Source organism: Lepidochelys kempii, chromosome 18 (genome assembly GCF_965140285.1).
Source record: "Lepidochelys kempii isolate rLepKem1 chromosome 18, rLepKem1.hap1, whole genome shotgun sequence".
Lineage (NCBI taxonomy): Eukaryota > Metazoa > Chordata > Testudines > Cheloniidae > Lepidochelys > Lepidochelys kempii.
The window spans coordinates 15584338-15604416 of NC_136397.1; the positions used below are offsets into that span (position 1 = coordinate 15584338).

A 20079-nucleotide genomic window follows, 5' to 3' on the forward strand; every position below is an offset into this window, starting at 1 on the left:
GATATTTGCCTAGTTTTACAATAGGCTACATAAAAAGCACTAGTGAAGTCAGTACAAACTAAAATTTCATACAGACAATGACTTGTTTATACTGCTCTACATACGATATATACACTGAAGTGTAAGCATAATATTTATATTCCAATTGATTTATTTTATAATTATAAGGTAAAAATGATAAAGTAAACAATTGTTTGGTAAGAGTTTGCTGTGATGCTCTTGTATTTTTATGTCTGATTTTATAAGCAAGTAGTTTTTAAGTGAGGAGAAACTTGGGGGTATGCAAGACAAATCAGACTCCTGAAAGGGGTACCATAGTCTGGAAAGGTTGAGAGCCACTGAAATAAACAACACGGACTCTCATCCTCTCCTTAAAGATCCAGAAAGAGCGAGATTATCCCGCTTCCAAAACTAACCCTCCCATCACCCAAATACCAAAACAGAACTCTTTCCCCAGGTGTCGTACAGGCAGCTAGTAAAGAGCCAAAAACAAATCATTGGAGCTGTGACATCTCACTGATGTTATATATAGAAATCCAATATGGAGTGTAATGTGGCACCTGACTTGTCCACTCTCGCTTGCTGCCGGGGTGTGGGAAATGAATTGCTGCTCCCAGCCTCGCCATGAGTCGATAGATTTCAGCTTGGAGATTGTATCCTCCCAAAAGTGTGTGCTCGTGTCATACGTATATTTGTGTGGGTGCGAGCGAATAAGTGCACACGTGTGTGTGTGCATATATAGTATGTGTATGTTTGTGTGTAACTACATACGTATATACATGTGCATGCCCAGGCATCTGTATGTTATCAGAAGTGGCTGCCGTGAAGTCAATCACACCATGCCTGGAAGTAAGGGTATCTCTTACACTAGTGCATACGTTTGCTTGTAGCTCTTTAATTAATTGTTTTTCACAGTATGTCAATGACGAGCTTACATTGTGATTAGCTGCTCTTGCAGAAGCCGTTGGGCTACCTGTCTGATCCTTGGTTTCTTTCCTGCAGTCACAGTGTGGCTCAGCAGCTTGTGGAAGCTGGGGGGAAGTCCTCCTTTCTGGAGATAGGCCTGGCTGGGTGGTTGTTTTTTTTGAGAGGAGTGACATTAAAGAGCTGACCCTGGGGAGGCCAAGAAAGAGTTTTTTTAAAAAACTGCCCCTGCCATTCAGGTCAGCTTGGCTGAAGAAGCCCTGCTAGGGTGTGGACTTAACAACAGTTGTGAGATCCCCCAAACTGGCAAAAACCATTCCAGGCGATGCTGAGAACCAGCTGCCTTTCCAGGAACTAGAGGGTCCTCTCACTGATGCCCTCTTCAGGTCAGTTTGTGCGTCAGCACTCAGCCCCACCATCTGGCCTGGGGCTGAGCTGGAATCAGCGGGAAGCGATGTGTGGTGGTTTCAGAGGAGCTTTTGTTGTAGCCGTTATTGTGGGCATTCCACATTTTCTGGGTGTCTCTTTGCCCGTACAGGTAGTCCCAGGCTGCAAGAGCACCCTGGTTCACAGGTGAGACACCCCCAGCCCCAGTGGAACAGGGCAAAGACACCACCACCCCCCAAAGTGTCCGACGCCTTTCAGTGATTACTCGGGTCATCAATAGCCATCTGTGGCAGAAGCAAACTTCTAGCCTGCGGTACCGATCGAACTGGCGGGGAGGTGTCAGCTGTGAGCGTGTGGCTGTGGGGAGCTGGCTCCTCAATGAATCTCCCCCCCACCCGCCGACGCCCTCTCCCCAAACGCCGGAGCGTGGTATTGACCACTGCCAGGGGAACTTGTCTCTGCTGCGCTCTTTTGCAGCATTCAAACATAAATTTACTCCGGAGCAGCGTGATTGGGAGTGGGGGGATGGGGGGGGAGGGAGCTTTAAGTTAACCCTTTGCTGTCAGTAAAAAGAGGGGAGTCTGTCTAGGGTGAGCAGATGTCCTGATTTTATAGGGACAGTCCTGATATTTGGGGCATTGTGTTATGTAGGCGCCTATTACCACCCCCTGTCCCGATTTTTCACACTTGCTATCTGGATACCCTAAATCAATCTGTCTGTTAAAAGTTGTCAGCTCCAGATTGTCCTTTGTTCCTTACTTCATTTCCCTCCATTTACATGTCTCCTTTCCTCTCCCGTTCTCTTTCCTCCTCTCTCCTTCCATTCCCCCTTTCTCTCCCTTGCCTTTCTTTATTCCTCTCTCCCAAACACACTTTCCTTCCTCTCTTCCCTTATTTAAGCCTTATTCATCTTGTCCCTTCTTTCTTCCTCTCACACACACTTTTCTCCGTTTCTGTCCTCCTTTCTCCCCTTCTTTCTTCCTCCCTCTGCCCTCCCTCAGTCTCCCAGCGAGTGCCTCTGGAAGAAGACAATTTGAAGGCTTTCCGCTCTGCTCTCAGCCGAGGGGCTCTTTCTCTCAAGCCAATCAATGGCAGCCTTTCAGCCCCAGTGGGGCTTGGCAAACATGAGATCAATAAGTTATTAGCACCATTCTGTCAGCTGTAATGTGGAGATTGATCGGGGCCGGGTCTCTTGCATGCTGCCTGGCACTTCCCCAGCCTGATAAAGATGACAGATTAAGGGAATAAGAAAAAGGAATTAAGGAGTCTGGCTGTCAAAGCTGTCACGGGCTGGAAGAGCGCTGTTTTTTTCAGGGGCTGAATGAGTGCAATCGGACGTTTAAATGGTGCGAAGCGTACGGCACCACCAGCAGCTCTGTCTGGAGTCACTGTCTTTAGCATTCGCCTTTGATAGTGGCACAGCGAGGTCTGTGCAGAGAGGAACCTGCACAGACGCAGCAGCTGTGCAGGGCGTTTAAGGGAGTAGCAGCACGCTGGCATGGGCCACACACATGAGACGCTTCGTCTCTGTCAAGAGAGGCCACAAGCCAAGGCTGCGCTGTGCCCCCCTCACGCTCGCTTGCTCTAGGAGGGCCCGGCTTCCAGGGCAAGATGGCTCCAAGCCATGCTTGTGATGCTGCCGACCAGCACGAGCGAGCACTCCGATGCCATGGTGAGCTCACCCTGAACTTGGAGAAGGGGAAGCTTTGGGGGTGCATCTCAAGGCGAGGGAGCAATTGTGGCAGGTTTTTATCACAGGGTGGGATGGGTCTGAGAAATCAGAAGGGGAGCAGCTCTCTGAAGGATAGACGCAGACATGTGGGCAAGCTCGCAGTGAGCACGCTCAGCCTGGGGAGGGGGAGGCAGGATTGAGGTCTCTGGGGTCATGGGGCTCCGTGGGATAGTGCTTCGCTGCCAAGAGGGTCTTTCATCCCATGACCTCGGAGCCCTCTGCTGGCACTGATTACAGCTCAAACTGTCTTTGTGAGGCAGGTACGGGGTTAGAATACCCATTTTACAGACAGAAAAGGAGGACTTGTGGCACCTTAGAGACTAACCAATTTATTTGAGCATAAGCTTTTGTGAGCTACAGCTCACTTCATCGGATGCATACGAAAACTTGTGCTCAAATAAATTGGTTAGTCTCTAAGGTGCCACAAGTACTCCTTTTCTTTTTGCGAATACAGACTAACATGGCTGTTACTCTAAAACCTGTCATTTTACAGACAGGTAAACTGAGGTACAGAGGGCTTCAGAGCAGCACAGAGAGAAAGTGGGTTGCTAGCAGAGATGGGAATCGAACTCAGGAGTCCTAACTCTCAGGCTGACTGCCCTGACCACTCGACCGCACTCCTTTCCAGAGCTGGGGATAGAACCCAGGAGTCCTGATTTGTAATGCCTCTCAAATAATACACTCTTTCCCCAAGCTGGGGATAGAAGCCTGGACTCCAGCCTCCCAGTTCCTCTGCCCTAACCACTAGACCTCCCAGCATATCCTCCTAATTTCTTCCCTGAGGGGGGGTGGGGCTCACACAATTGCTAACCAGGACTCTCTGGGCAGTGTATAAAACGAGTCCGATTGTCTCTCTCAAGCTCAGCATATCCTCTCTCTGAGTGTTTTTCATACTATGAATATTTACCACCTTTTTATGGCTCGGTGTGCTCTGTAGAAATGAATTGCACAGGGAAGTGGGAGACAAGGGGGTGTTTGTGCACATTGGCTCATAAACAGCCCTGTTACAGGCAGATTGGAGGCTGGCTCCAGGATGACCCGCACCTCCCTCTGTCACATTCCTTGGGAATCTCAGTATTTGGGCTGAGCTTTGAGGCACTTTGCTGCTGCTCATGCAAAGCGAATGGACGCAGACAGCTGGTGACTGACTGGCCAGTGCTGACATGCTGTGCAAGAGGCAGAGTGCCTGCTGGTTACAGCAGAGAGCTGGAACTCAGGAGAGACCTGGGTTCTTTTCCAAACCTGGGGAGGAGAGCGTTGATGAGTTATAGCATGGGACTTGGGTCAGGATTCCCTGGGTGAAAAGCCCATCTCTGCCACCGACTTTCTGTGTAACCTTGAGCATTCACCTGCCCCATTTACGTCAGTGTCCAGTCTGACCTCATGACACTAAACCCACCTCCTGGGGGTGGGTGAGGTTTGTAGAATACTTCGAGGTCTCTGGATGATGGTGCTAGAGGAGCGCCCCATTCATTTCTTCGGGGGTGGCGTCTAAATATTGCTGCAGAGCTATTTATCAGCTCTTACCGCGTGAGTTGCAAGAACGGATCTGCGCCCCGAGCTATTCCAGTTCTCTTCCCGGCTCTGAGGCTGATCTCCCTGCAGGAGCTCCAGTCTCTTCCAAGGGGGAGTCAGGAAAAGCCTGCCCAAATGGGGAGAGAAGGGGAAAGGATTTTAAGAAAATGAATAAATTCAGAGTGTGTCTACACTGCAGTTGAAGATGTGATTGCAGTTCGGGTAGGCAGACCCGTGCTAGCTTTGATCTCGCTGGCAGTGAAGATTCAGTAGCGCCGATTTTCTTCTTTTCCTGTGAGTGCTTCACCCTGAGGCTCCGCTCCTTCCCCCAAGGCCCCACCCTCGCTCCGCCACCGAACAGCTGATCGGGGGGTGGCTGGTGGGTGCTGAGCACCCACTATTTTGTCCCCATGGCTGCTCCTGCCCCAGAGCACCCCCGGAGTCAGCACCTATGTGCACTAGTGCTGATCCCAGTGCAGGTTAGTAACGCAAGTCCATAGCCAGGATTCCAGATGGGCTTCTACAGCCCACACAGGGTCCGTGCCGCTGCATCTTCTCTTCTGTTTTCAGCTGCGCTGGCTAGGCGAAAGCTAGCTTGGGTTTGCCTACCAGAGCTGCAGTCAGACCTCTGATGGCAGTGCAGATGCACCCTGAGATTTTGCAAATCCAGACCGTAGTCTGGCCTAGTTAGTACAGTACTGCATATTCAGCACCTCATCATGGAAATGAGCCAGTGGGAAAGAGAAACCATCAGCCTGTCCCATCTCCTCAAATACTCCATCCCAGTGCAGTGACTCCCAGGGAGATTTCCTTTGTGCCTGTCCCCTATCCCCATTGTAGAAGTATTTTGTTACAGAGGACCCAAAGCGTTGCTGTTTGGGGAGAGAATTCCTGGCTCCAACATTTGCAGAAACCCTGGTGTATGCTAAGAATGATCCTGAGCCAGAGTTTTTGGATCCAGACCCAGATCTGTGAGACTTGCTGTGCTCTCATCTCTGGCTAGAGACTTGTGACTACATTATCAAATTATTATTTATCATTTATAGTGCAGTTGTGGCTAGGAGCCCTAGCCAGGGCCCAGGCCCCCATTGTGCTAGGCACTGTTCAAACACAGAACGAAAAGACAGTCCCTGCCCCAAAGAGCTTGCAGTCCAGCTGCCTTACCTAGTGAAGTCCTCTCAACCAGTGAGCTGTCCTGTTGGAGGGGTGAAACCTTCCATCTCCGGAAGGGTGCAAAGAAATTGTTTCCAGATCTGCCCAAAGCTGCACCATTGCGCTGCTGCTGTTTTGGTGTTGAACTACAGGGCTTTCCCTTGCTCTCTGCAAGAAGTAAACTTGTGGCAAAGTTTGCTCATTATACTCTCCAGCATTGGGATCCCGCCTTCCAGAGGCCCTATTGCCTTCCTTCCCCCTCTTCCCCCACCTTCCCTGAATAATTTTTTTCCACACCCATTGCTCTCAGTTAAATTATGGCCCATAATTCCCATGACCTTGTGCTTCACTCTCCCTTTGTTCCATTGATTGCTGCTGGCGAGGGGCAGAGCTGATCGGCCGCAGGATTCCACCCTGCTGTGCTCACCCACCCTGTGCGGCCCCTCGCTCGCCAGCCTTTGTTGTTAGCAGTTCACGGCCCGCTGGGACTCGGCAAGCTGGTGCTGCATCTCGGTTTCAGAGCAGACCAAGAAGCCCATTGCCAGGGCGGCAGCCTCCAGGATCCCCACGAAGCTGTCGCCCGCTGCGCAGGGACAGACTGAGCAGCTGGGCTGGAGTGGGGATATTTTCACAGGCTGCGTGCACCAGAGGAGGGAAAAAGAAAGTACTGAGATGCCTCTGAGACCTTTCAGGCTGGTTAGTGGGAACTGTTTGTTATACCCAGGACTTGAATTGGAAGGGCGGGGAGTTAGGAGCCTGGAAAGACGTTTGCCCTTGTTCAAATAATACCGAGAGAGGAAAGGCCGGTTTGACTTGTTAAATGTTCACCAGCTGAGCCTTGGTTGCACCCATCTAACCTGGCTCGGTCCCACTTAGCTGCACCAGGTGCTTCTGCAGCAAAAGCAGTGCCCTGGCTAGGGAATGCAGGAGCGGTACTCTAACCCTGCCCCGTTATTGGTAACACTGTGCACTGCAGAAGAACCAAATGTGGCCCCTTGGCCTCCCTTCTGTCTGCGCATGGGAAAAGTTTGCACCCCGTGTGAGAGACACCCGATGTTTGAACCTGCTGAGTGATTGTTACAGTGATTATTTGCCCCCTTCCACTGAGTGCGAGCCCAGCCATTCTGCCCTGTACTGTGGGGGTGAGGTGGCTCCCCTGGGAAAATCACAGCAGAGAGCTACGGGAGATGGTGGCACTGACTGGCATGGACTTCCTCGGCTCAACCTCGATGTTAGTTCAGAGATCCCTCTTGCTGCTAAAAGGCTATTGGAGGTATTTTCTGCTCCCCAGGGCAGCCCCAGTTCCCTCTCTTTGTCTGGCGGTAATGCATCTCAGGCTGTCCTTGTGGGCTTGCCAGGGGTTCAGTCATCCTGGGTGAGCCAACGCATGAGCGCCTACCCTGCTCCAGCACGGCCCCGTTGTTGATGTCAGCATGCGGCTGTCCCGCGTCTGCACTGGCATCGTGTCTGGCCGTGAGAAGCAGTAACAGTAATCAGGACAAGTATCCTGTGATCCATAGTGCCAAAGCCCACTGCGTTGCTCTGGGCTCACGTTCACAGTGAGCTGTGAGGTGCTGTGGGGCAATTTTTCTGCCCATTGTGTGAGGAAGTGGTCTAGGCCTGGGAAATTCGTTTCCTGGCAGACCCCAAGGCGGTGCGGGGGTGGGCTCTTACATGATCCTGCTCACTCTAGCAACCAGGGCCGGCAGTGGCTGCTTTCTGTGGAGTCAGTGTTTCTTTGGCATGCCCTTGCAAAATCTGCTGCCAAGAGACAGTGCCAGGTGTTTCAGAGGCGGCTTTTGGCCTGGAGAAGATGAAGGCGGCAGCTTGCAGTTACAAGCAGAAGCCCTACAACAACAGAACAGGAGCATGTGGAGATGGAGGCGTGGATGGAGCTGATGCTGTTTTTCGTCCAGCTCCAGCCCCCATGCAGACCACTGCCTCCGGCTCAGGACCACAAGCCCCGAGTGGTGCGGCTACATGGTGATGAGAGCGCAGGAGGGCCAGCAGTGGGCCCAGAACTTTCTGAGGAGGAAAACCGCCATGGCACTTGAGCTCGCCAGGGCCCCGGAGTGGCTAGGTTGGCAGGAGAGAGCTCCTGCAGCTGAGCCTGAGGGCTAGCCAGCCCAGCCTGCAGGCAGATTAGCGAGCTCAGCTGGATTGCAGCAAGGACCTGCTGGGCACAAGGCAGCCAGCAGGCCTGCTTTTAAGCTCAGCAGCAGGTTGGGCTGGTCAACCCTTTATGCCTACAGCTGCGATCACTCCTCTGCCAGCCTTGCTCCGAGCCTTGCTCCTGCTCTCCTCCAGCCCTGCTTGCTCCCTGACCCTCAGCTTGACTCCTGGTTCCTGACTCCAGCTCCTGCTACAGCCGCTAGGCCTGGCTGACCCTGGTTGTGACACAGATCACTCAGAGAAAAGAGGCCATGACAGTCCAGAAGTGTGTTGCTATCACCCTGCAGAAGCTGGCAAGCTTGGATTGTTACCGATCTGTCGACAATCAGTTCAGGGTAGTTAAATCCGTGATTGGTGCAGTGGTCATGGAGGTTTGCAAAGGAAGTAGTGCGGGTGGTGATGACCCTTTGAGTTGGAAAAATTGGAAATATCCCTGAAATAATTGCGGGGTTTGAATGGCTGGGGTTCCCGAGCTGTGTAGGTACAATTGATGGGATGCATAGACCCAGCCTATGCCTGCCATTGGAAGTAAGTGAGCACCTTTAACAAGAAAGGATACTACTCCATTGTTATGTGGTCCTCAGTCTTTTCCATATGGGGACCCACCCAGGGCCCCCATCATTCAGCAACATGGGAAGATCAAGGTGGCTGTAACTCGCTGACACTTGGTTGTGTCTCCCCTCTCACTGTGACCCCCGGTGTGCCAAGGCTCCTGGGCTCTGTTCTCACTTTGCCACCAAGCTAGGGGGAAACTTGTTCAAAGTTGGAATTCAGGGTCTGTTTTTTTCCTCCTTTCCGCTAGTATGTGTCCAGAAAGTGGATTTCGACCTGTGGAATGGTGTATTGGAATGGCTGGGTGGTGACAGGTGCTGGAACCGGGCACATATTCCCCAGATGGGACTGGTGTGTCCAGGCTCTAGATATAGAGGGGAGAGGACCAGTTCTCCTGTACTATAATGTGAATCTTTGCATTACATAGCACCTTCTATCCAAGGGTCTCAATGGGCTTGACAAATAGTAATGAATGAAACCATTCAGCTACCTCTGTGAGGTGGGCTTATACCCCATTTTACAAAAAAGGAAGCGAAGAGCAAGGATGGTCTTGTGGTAAAGGAACTGCCAGTGGCCTGGGATTTCGGAGACCTGCGTTAAATTTCTAGTTCTGCTGCTGACTCCCTGTGTAATTGTGAGCATGTCACTCTGTGCCTCTGTACATCTCTGTTCTCTGGCAATAATAATTCCTTTCTCATCCCCATTGTGAGAGCTTAGACTGCAAGCTCTTTGGAGCAGGGACTATCTTTCATTATGTGCATGTACAAGGCTTAGCACAGTGAGATCCTGGTGTCAGCTAAGGCTTCTAGGCATTGCTGTAATGCAAATACATAAGTAATAATGAGACCCAGAGAGGTCAAGTAACTTGCTCATGGTTAAGTAGTCTGTGGCAGAGTTGGGAATAGAACCCAGGGGACTCTCACTGGCACGTGCCTTAACCACAATTTTGTCTTTCATTCTCATTGTCTAATGTGATGCAGTAAAACATGTTTTAAATAAAAAAAAAAAAAAACCCCAAAACCAAAACACTAAATGCAAAGTTGGCTCATGGTTTAGCAGAGAAGAGATTTAATATAATGGAAAGAACTCCCACGCTGAAAGTATATTAAGAGTCTTGTCATCTTTTCTTTCCCCCCTAGCTTTTTTCCATCCTTTAGGTTTTAAAATGGAACATGCTGATTTGACAACAAAATAACATTATTTAGAGGTTTTTGGAGCCTCAGGACTGTATGTGGATGTGAGATACTGGGACAGGGGCTGCAGGTCTTGCTGGCGTTAATATGCTAACATAGCATGTCTGGAGAGCTGGGTTCAAATCCTGATTTGGTTACAGATGGAAAATAGTGAGCTCTATTTAGAGCATGACCCGAATCACATGAGTGTGTTTGACCCACCACTGCATTTGTGCACATGGTGCTCAGGAATTCGGGTGGCGGAGCGCTCTCTGAGACCAGGGCACAGAGCCAGTCACTTGTGGATGTTTGTACAGTGTTTTGCAGGTACCGGGGGTGCTGCCAGTCAGGAGTGACGTGAGGCAGGTCAGAACAAATGCGTGTTGACAGAGCTGTGCGTCTGTTTGTGCAGTTCAAGTAGCAGGGCAGAGGAGGGACTCTAGATCGTGACTGAGGTGCTTCGGCAGAGCTGTGAAGTCATGGACGCTTACTACAGCTGCTTAGAGCCACTGCCCTAACCCACCCGTACCTGTAAGCGTGTCGCCAAATCCTCATTTGAATCATAAGCACCATCTCCGCCCCAAATGCATGAAATCAGGCCTTAATGTGATTCTTCCCCCCTGGGAGTGGTGAGCTGAGTATTGGGACTTTGTTGTTTTGAAACGGCAAATGCTGGATGAGAGAAGGTGAGAGGCTCTTGGCCTCCAGCTCCAAAGGTCTGCAGCACGCACAAGAGTATAATAATCAGGCAAATCAACACCCAGAATAAGGAGTTCCAGATAACTGGGGAGTGGGAAGGAGAGAGAGGCATTGTCTTGTGACCTGAGTACAGGATGCCAGGCCAGGTACTCCTTAGAGCCTTCAAAATTGGCTCTGCTAGTGGACAGTGTGTGTGGCAGGTCTTTGTTTCCACTTTTGTAAAATGGACACGACAATCCCCCACTGAAGGCTGAGTTAAGGCTTGAATTTGGAGTGCCTTGAAGATTTAAGGTCTGTCACTCTCTTTGAGTCCATCCTTTCTTCAGATTGCCACCATTTCATTGTATTGACTTTGTTTTTCAGTTAGGGATGGCTGCAGACCTTTGCAATGCTTCCAAGCGCTGGTGGTGTTAACAGCCTGGGTGACAGGGTCACGGTGAGATAAGATCAGAGGCAGCTTGTGCTCTTTAAAACCTTGAAATGCCACCTTGTAACTTTGCAGAGTTCTAACATCCCTCATTGGATAAAGGCATTTCCTAGCAGGTTCTGCCCTCCACCTGTTAACTGTCTGTTCTCCTCACCACTTGGACGCTGTCAGCGACAACTTCTTACACTGTGTCTCCCGATAAACAGAATGCCAGCTCAGTCAACTAGATTTAGCTAGCTGAACTTGAATTAATGCAAAGTGACTATTAGTGCTAAGGACCCTGGTTTGGATCGAGATGCCATGTGGAAGGGAAATAATGTTTTGTTGTGTTAAACAGTAGTGGTTTGAATTGTAACATTTCTTAACCATAAGAAATGTTGCATGCAAAGCATCTGTGCTTTGCTCATGTTGACTCATAGACAGGCGCAACATATACCCTCTCAAATATGGTACTTGTTTTCAAGGCTTTTTGAGATGCTGCATCTTTAACAAGCCCTTGAGAAATGAGAATTTGATGCTCACAGTGACAAACTGTCTCTTCCTTCCTGCCCGTATGCAACTTCATGCTTTCAGTTTCCCCAGCATTATTATGGGAGGATATTGATTTTAAATCTGTTCAGGGGACGCTGTAATTGTATATTAGATATTTTGCGTTGGCTCGCAGGGCTGCACTAATGCAAAAGGCTCGAGCGTTTCCGTGCAGTCTAGAGGGAGAAGATTGCTAAGGACCTTGAGGTTTTTAGGAGGAGCGAGAGAGAGAGAGATACTGTGGTAGGAAGATTCAGAGGGAATTGTTTTTCTTCCTCTCCCATCCCCTTTTTCCTCCCCCCAGTTGCTTTGCATCGGGGCATGAAAGGAGTGGAAACACAAGAGGGACAAAAGGCAGCCGAACAAATGATGAAACTCAGTAAGGAAATAAACTAGATTCAGAATTTACAGCTTAAAATCATTGCATTGATCACTGTTTGAACAGTCATTACATCCCTTTGGACTGCATGATTAGGAAAGCAGATCTGGGCTTTCAAAATGATGATTTTTTTTCTTCCCCCCCCCTCCCCCCCCCCCCCCCCCCCGCCGCCCCGTGTTTGGGCAGCAAAATGTGAAATAATTCTCTGGTTGATTCTGTGAAAGGGAAAGAAGTGGAGCGTTATCTGATACTCAGGTCTCTCATTTCTGTGTCCCTCTCTCTCTCCCTCTCTCTCTCCCTCTCTCTCTTCTAGATGAAATTTTAGGCAGGAGAAGAGTATGTTCTCCCAACAGCAGCAGTGAGTGTCCTTTAGAAAGCAAGAAAACCCGAAGCAAGTCCCCAAAGGGTAAGTGCTATTTCTCTCTCTCTCCTCTCCCCGCCCCATTTTCTTTTCTTAAGAACCTAACTTAATTGAAATTAATGAGGGAGGGATGTGAGATGCTGAGTAGGAGCTTCCAGTATCTGAGCTGGGGGTGTGTGAGGAAGGCTACCAATGCACAGTGTTCTCTTCAGCTGAGTGGAGGGAAGATCAGTGTGTGTGTGTGTGTGTGGGGGGGGAATTATCTCCCTTAATTAGACTGATTATTTTACGGTTTAAAAACCAAGCCAGGAGCTCCTGAGGTGGGTCGTGGGTGTGTGTCTTTTTCAGGCAGTGTGCCTTGGTTTGGATATTTAATACAGGACACGCACTGCATTATCATGTTGGCATCTGCTTTTTGTGTGTATATAATTATGAGTATAGTAAAAGTCCAGCTAGATAGTCCTTCTGCGTTGAGGAAGTTATTCCTCTATAGATGGAATCTGTAGAGTTGGGGGGGGGGAATGTTTTGTTTTTAATTTTAGGGTTTTTATTTAAATCTCCTTATTTATTTTTATGCTTCCCTCCCATAAACATGATTTTAAAACTTTTTTTTACGACCGGCAAAGTGGAATGGGTAATGGAGCCTGCAGTTAATGAGTTCGTCTTAGGGTTGCGTAAATGAGGTTTTGCAGGCTGTTCACTTAGAGGCTTTGTTGTTAAGGTCAGACTAATTAGCTGTCAGTAATGCCCACCTCAGTCATTATTGCTTAACCTGTGCTCTTCTAGCCATTTAAAAAAAAAAAAAGAAAAACTGGCCAGGTCTTGTTTCATGAGGTTGGAGTCCGGCAGCTGAGATTCTTAAAAAGGAGGGAGGGGGAATGAATCCACCCCCATGTTAACCAAACCAGATGGTCTCCAAGGGGGCTTCAGCATGCAGTGTTTTACTGTGGAACGTTCACTGCTTCCTAAAATACCTTGTACTGCGCCTTCTAGCAGTGCCTGGTACAGCCCCTAGGATGACACTCTCGTTCTAAATAAGATTTTTTTATGTAATCCCCTCCCTGCCTCCTACCCCAACATTATGATTAGATGGGCATTAGTATTCCAAAAGCAATCCTTGTTGGCTGCTAATTGGTGCGAATAGTGCCTGGTACAGTAGTTGCTAACATTACCTAGAAACATACTCTCCTTCTTAATCATTTTTTTTTTATGTACCCTCTTCCTGCCTCTTATCTCCAAATTGTTCCAGTTAGGAATGCATGAATAGTCTAGCAGGAATTCCTGTCAGGTGCTAACAATACCTGGTGTAATGGGTACCCAGCCAGTACCATCCACTAGGCCTAAATTATTTCCTTTCATTTGTTCATCTGCACACTTCTTGTCCTCCTGTTGCCCTCCCCTCCCCGAGTTACCATCAGAAGTGCCTCTATATTCCAGGAGGAATCCTTTGTGGGTGCTGAAATGCATTTATTACACAGGAGCTTTCGATTTTCAGTGTCAGGCTATGCAATACCACGCCACAGTTTGCCACAGCTTCCTTAAAGGAGTTAGCACACACTACCCACCTTCAGGCTTCTGCTGACTCGGTCTCCTCTACCCTTTCTTATCCATTGCATGCTCTGAAAATGAATCACAGTGGTAGCAGTTTAATCTGTTTTGCTGAGAAGCAGCTAAACTTTAATCAGGCTGTTCAAGACCAGGCTATAGTTTTTGGATTTATGACACTTATCCCTACCCCCACAAAAAGGGTCCCATTTTACACAAATGGGAGTCATCGTCAGCACTATTTGACTTCGTTGGTTGCAGTATCAAGCCATAAACTATCCAGTCCTAGCAGAGATGGGCCAAAGCCACCTCTTCCTTCCCTCCCCCTCCCCCCCACACACTTTGGACATTTGAGTGAAATGAGAGGCAGGTCAGAGCCAACCCTTACTTTTGCATATCCACCCCCGGGTTCACTTACCCACCTTTGCTTCTTTCTAAATCCTGCTTTCTCAACCAGAATCATTGAATGGGGGTTTCCTTCTGACTCATTCAGCAGGGTTTCCCCAGAAGTCCTAAAGGGTGACAGCTCCACTCCACTTTCATTTTCTGCTCCCCACTCTTTCCTTTCCCTGAAAGCCTTTCCTGGCTTTTAAACTAGGCTAACCTGAGACTGACACAGGCTTTCTAAGCGATGTGGATCTCTTTTAAACCTCCAAAGTCTCCCTCTTCTGGCACACACGTCTTGAGATTGTTTAGTGGCAGTTCTTCTCCCCCAGGTACTGGACAAGGCCTTTGACACATGGGGATCAGCTCTGCGCTATTTGTCACTGAATACTGAGGTTCCCCTGAGCAGTGTAAATGGTGTTGTTTTGTGTTGTGTGTAGATTAGAGGAGCTATAGACTAGGGGAACCTGGAACATCCAAGTTGTCAGAATGGATCAGACCAATGGTCCATCTAGTCTGGTATCTTGTGTTCAGCAATGGCTAGCACCAGCTGTTTCACAGAAAGGTTTACAATCCCCATAATAACCAGGCATGGACTGTCTTACCCACAGGGGATGGTTCTTCCCAATCCCTGTCACTTAGGGCAGTGCTATTCAAAGTGGCGGTCTGCGGACCAGTGCTGGTCCACGAGCCATCGGCTGCTGGTCCGCGCGCACATTGGAAAAATAAATTGCCGGTCCCCCACATCAGATAGCTTGAGAAGCACTGACTTAGGGTATGTTTACACTGGAATAAAAGACCCACAGCACAGCTGCAACTGTCTCAGATCAGCTAACTCGGGCTTATGGGGTTCAGGCTGTGGGTTAACAATTGCTGTGTAGACAGTTGGGCTTGGGTTGGGGCCCGAGCTCTGGGACCCTCCCCGTTTGGGGGGTCCCAGCCCGAGCCAGAATGTCTACCCAACAGTTATGCAGCTCAAGGCCCATGAGCCCGAGTCAGCTGACCTGGGCCAGCCGGGGGTGTTTAATTTCCGTGTTAGTGGCTTATGCTTTGAAGCATACCAGTTTATGTCCTTTTAGAACGTAGCCTATCTGCTACAACGGTGAATGTTCTCATTATCTCTGCAAAGTCTCATTCTTTGAATCGTGCCGAGCTCTGACCTCAAGGATATTAGTATTGTTTATAATGTATTTGTACTGTGGTACTGTCTAGGAGCTCTAGTCATGGACCAGGACTCCCTTGTGCTAGGCACTGTACAGACATGGAAGAATATCCTGTGGCAGTGAGTTGCTTGGAGAGGCTAGAGAAGGCATTCTCATGCTTCTTTTGAATAATGTGGGCCTCTTGTTAATGGAGACATTTTCTTGTGGACGCTTCCTGTCGTGTTCACAGTCACATAACGTTCCTAAGGTAGCACCAGTAGTTCTTTACATGGAAAGGCAACTTGAGGGAAGCGTTCAATGAGTTTCTCAGTGTGGATGGGGGCGTGGTAGGGAAGCTCATCTTCCACCTGCGTACAGGAAAGAGTGAGAGGAATCATTGCCCAGTGGTTAGGGCACTACTTAAGGACTTGGAAGACCTGGGTTCGAATCCCTGCTGTACTTAGATACTATGCTGGTGGAGGCCATATAAATGCCTAAGATAGATATTGAAACACCGACTCAGCATTTTAGCTGCCTGCCTGCCTGCATTGCAAATTCAGCCGTAGCCAAGACTTTACCGTAATTCAACGGTGGGATTAAAACGTGCCGAGGGTGCTGTCTGTGCTGCAGAAGGGAAGCACCCTTTAACTGTGTCAGGACAGCTGCATCCATACCTCCTTGTTGCAGGATTCCCCTGCGCTTCCCCCTGTCAGATGGGATTGACTCCCCCCAGGGTGGTTGACAAGCTGCTAAGCAACCCTGGCAAACATGTGACTTTCCAGGAGTATTAGAAAGTGGACACCTACCTGTGTTGGGTTATTGAGACATGGTGACCTAGAACTTGTCTTGAGGCGTTTGGTAGGAGAGGGAGTTTGTGCGGCTGGGACACGTCCATGCATGTGCAGGTGGGAGATGAGTGGAAAGAGCCCACCTACAAATCCACTGATACATCACTTAATTAGCTAAAGCGGTGCTGGAAAGGCACCCAGGCAGGGCTTGTGCAAGAGCAATGCAAGGGCACACCCTGTGCATAGTCGGCAGCTCCTGGATTGCCCTCATCTCCTTTCCAACAGTGGGACGCTTGCTGCTTTCAGCAGCAAAACTAGACGGGAGACGGGTCTGCCAATTTGCAGTTGTGGGCGGTGGCACCAGTGAGGGAGGCAAAACCCTGGCCTGAATTTCCCTGCCCCTGTCCCTCCTCTAATCCCCTCGCAGCGTGGCACCTTGTAGTGGCTCGACCAGCCTCAGGCAGTGTTCCCTTAGGAGCCAGGTGAGCTAGAGGAGATCTGTGCCTTCCAGTGGTTCAGCTAATCTTCTGGGGTCTTTTGCTCGGGCACTTGTAAAGTGGCCTGTGGCGGCTGCTCCCCTGCTTTGTGTAAACTCTGCCTCGGCCCTGCCTACAACCCCATGGGAAGGGCCTATCCCATAAGATCACACGCCGGCCCTAGATGCAGCTGCAACTCCGGGCACGGCAGCATTGTCTCCAAAACGGCCTTTTGACCAGGATAAGTGACCCTGCGCCCGCGGCCTATCTTGAGACACTGTGGCTATGTCTCACAAAGCAAGGAGAACAGAGGCAGCCGAGGACATCACTCCTTTTCTCTGACTGAGTGAAAAACCACCTGTAGGGCTGGAAACCCTTCCAGCACCGAAGTGGTAACCTTCCCTTCCCCCTCCCCGGTGCACACACCAGAGATCAAAAGAGAGCCCTATCTCGGTGGAAACAGGGCCACGCCAGCACTGCTGTCAAACAGAGCAGAACGTTCTCGTGTCTAATATGGAAATGTGAGCGTATCAGAGGCTCAGAGCAAGGGCTGCGCTGGCAGGTCATGGAGGAAGCTTTCTCCCTGGGAGACAATTCCCCAGCAAAATGTTCACTCCCACAACAACAGCGTGGTCTGGAGATGTGCTCCTCTGGTCCCTGGAGACAGGAAATAAAACTGCGTTATTGCGGAGAGAGAGAGAGAAGAAAAATCAGGGAGAGAGGGTTTTTTGTTTTTTTTTTCCCTCCCCTATCTGAGCTGCTGAAAAATAAATCTGTTAGAAACCTCCTCAGATGGGGAGATTTAAAAGCAGGCTGGACTAGCTGCTGGAAAATACGCGGTAGGGAGCAGGGAGCGATCTTGCCTTGGCTGGATGACCTCGTGGGGCTGCCATTCTCTTCTTTCCTTCTGTGAATCACTTCAAACAAAAAACAAAACAAAAAAATAGCCCTACAAACCACCAGCACTACTTAGGATCTTTAGTTTACAAAAACAGACCTGGCTCTGGCCGAGGGCCAGAGCTGGACAGTTCAGATCCAGACTCTCCCACAATGTGGGGATCTCCAGATCCATGTGTTTGGTCTGGACCTCTCTCCACTTAAACATCTATTGAAGAACAATATTCTGGCCCCGCTCCTGCTCCCACTGAAATTGGTAGCAAACCTCCCTGCTGGACTGCCATGGGTACTGGAGCAGGAGCTCTGTGGGCTGGGACAAGAAAACCCAGGTGGCCACGATCCTAACCCTCAGCTCTGGCTTTGAGTCTTTGGCTGTAGCTGAGCTCACAGGGCAAGGGACGGAGAATTGCAATGCTGCATGCTGCCCTCTCTGTCTGATTAGAGGAACCAGGAAGGGAGCCCGGCTTCCTGGGGGCTGGTGGCTGTTCCCAGCTGCCTTTTAGCTAGTGGGTGTTAAAGGAAAGGTTCCATCTGCGGTAAGCCCTAGTGGAGGGGAATTACACGATGTCTTGCTCAGGGGACGAGTCTCAAGCAAAGGGACCTGTTTTCCCACCTTGAGTTGTGAAGCCCCCAGTGTGTCACTGCTGGGGGGAGGCCGTCAGCGGTGGGGGGCAGTGGGAATCGTAGTCCGCATCGCAGAGCTGCGGAGAGCCTGCCCTCTCTGAAGGTCTGGTTCCCTTGTCCCTGACATTCTGGAGGGCACCAGAGGCTGTCGCTGTGTTGACAGAGCGAGAGAGTGATGGGGAGAGAGCCGCACGCACGGAGCCCTTGGTGGGGGGCTGGCCAGGAGAGCAGCAGAGAGACAAGCAGATGTCTGTCTAGGCCCTTGCTTCTGAGCTTCGATACTGGAGTCCCTTTCACACCTGGCGGCTGGAGGAGATTTGACAAGATCAGTCTCCCGCATTACCCCCTGGTAATGACAAGAGCAGACAGCAAAGCTGCCACGGAGCTGGAATTATCACTGGCTGAGTCATGTGAAATCTCCAACTAGAAGTGTGGAAATCCAGCTTTCCCCCCTCCCCCTTCCCGCCCCTCCCCCCCTCCCCCCCGCCTTGCACCTGAAATCTGCTCTGGGCCTGATCGGATAGAGTTTATGGTAATTAAGTGTCATTATCTCCCCCCCCCTTTTTTTTTTTTCCTAATGACACGGCTGTGAAGAAACCTCAGTGATTTTCCTAAATCGGGGTCTGGGTCTTGTGGCTTTTCTCCTCAGAGCTCCAGTTAAGAGCATCAGATGAGAGTTGAGACAGTTGATGCCTCTCTGAGCTTGCTGGGGAGGAGGAGTGCCAGGAAGGCAGGAGGCTGTGGGCGGTCTTGTCAGCTAGGAGAGTCGGGGGAGGTGATTTGGAGGGGAATTCCAATCCCTTTGCTCCTTCCTGAAAGCACCGGCCACCTGCTGCACAAGCAGTTGCGCCGGTTGCCTCTAATTATCCACCGCTCCTCTTTTGAGTCACTAGGTTGTGAGGCAGATGCACCCAACTGAAGGGGTGGGGGTCCAACTCCTAGAACGGTGCAGCTCAATTCGGGCTTTGAATCTGTGAATTTCACAGGAAGTCCTTGGTCCTCGAGATACAGAAACACGTCACTAGGGTGTAGTTTAGTGGTTGCAGTTTGTAGCCCTGGTTGCAGAGTGCTGTGCTGGGTGAGAAATTGAATGGAGCTCTGTCGTTGACCCCAGCAAAATAGGGCAGAAATCATGCACTCGCTCTCCGGGCTTTATACTCACAAGGGAAAGGAGTCGTGTGAATTAGGGTGGTGTTTGGAGGTTGGAAACCCAGGATATTATAAGCTTTTCGGCTTCATTCTCTTCTTGGGGTTTTGGAGGGGGTGGAACTTTTTTTTTTTAAAGTGATTATGGCAGTAGCATCCCCAGCTGAGATCAGGACCTCGCTGTGCTAGGAGCTGGATAAACACATGGGGCAGAGCATCGCTGCCCCAAAGATCTTATGCTCTGAATAGACAGGACAGGCGAAAAGTAGACGGGGAAGGAGAGGTGAAGCAACATGCCTGAACTTCCACAGGAGGGAAATGGCAGAACTAGGATTAGACCCAGGTCATCTCAGTCCTAGTCCAGTGTCCTATCCGTTGTACCATGCTGCCTTTCCAATGCCACTTGCTCCCCTCCGTGATCATCCTTTCAGGGGATATCCAGACCAGGGGACCTCTTGGTTCTCCGAGAGGTGTATACATAGCTATAGTCACATGACAGAGTGCGAGTCAAAGCACCAGCATCCCCAGGTGACACTAGTGTCAAGTGACTGGAATTTGTCCCATTGCCGCCATCTTGGATTTGGGGCCAACATGGCGGCACTGTCGGAAAGGCCCGACAGGCTCAGACTTGCAGACAGGGAGCGAAGGAGAGAGAACTCAGAGCTTGCACACAATGGTTCCATTAATAGATTGCTCTCCCGTTCAGTCAACGCGCTGGCATTCTAGTGACGCGATGCAATGGGCAGCAGCCCTCCCTCCTCCCGTTCCCTCTGCCCGTTAAAGCTCTTGTTGGCAGTTTCCCTGTGAGTAATGAAAGGGTTTTGCCTGTGGGGATGATCCAAGATAAAACAGTGTGAGAGCAGCCCCTGCCAAGCCGTGAGTGTGGTAATTCCTCCGAGTTCTGCTTACAGTAAACAAAAGCTGCTCTGGATTTTATCTCCCCTGGTTGCTATAGTGGGGTCTCTATTGCCCGGGGAGCAGGTGCGGCCTTTCTGAAGGGGATTCAGCCCCACACAAGAGAGCAAGGCTTGGTGAATGTGGAGGCAGGAATGTATGCGGTAAATCTGTTAGTCACTG

At 50.1% G+C, this 20079-nt stretch overlaps 1 protein-coding gene across 10 annotated transcripts in view; it reads left to right on the top strand.

The window, feature by feature from the left end:
- SAMD11 (sterile alpha motif domain containing 11) overlaps positions 1–20079 on the top strand; it is a 221497-nt gene that overhangs the window by 158551 nt on the left and 42867 nt on the right. For all 10 annotated transcript variants that reach the window (XM_078849360.1, XM_078849358.1, XM_073317120.2 and 7 more), the window contains one exon: positions 11953–12045. In XM_078849360.1, the coding sequence (XP_078705486.1) occupies positions 11953–12045 (93 nt within the window). The remainder of the gene's footprint in view (positions 1–11952; positions 12046–20079) is intronic.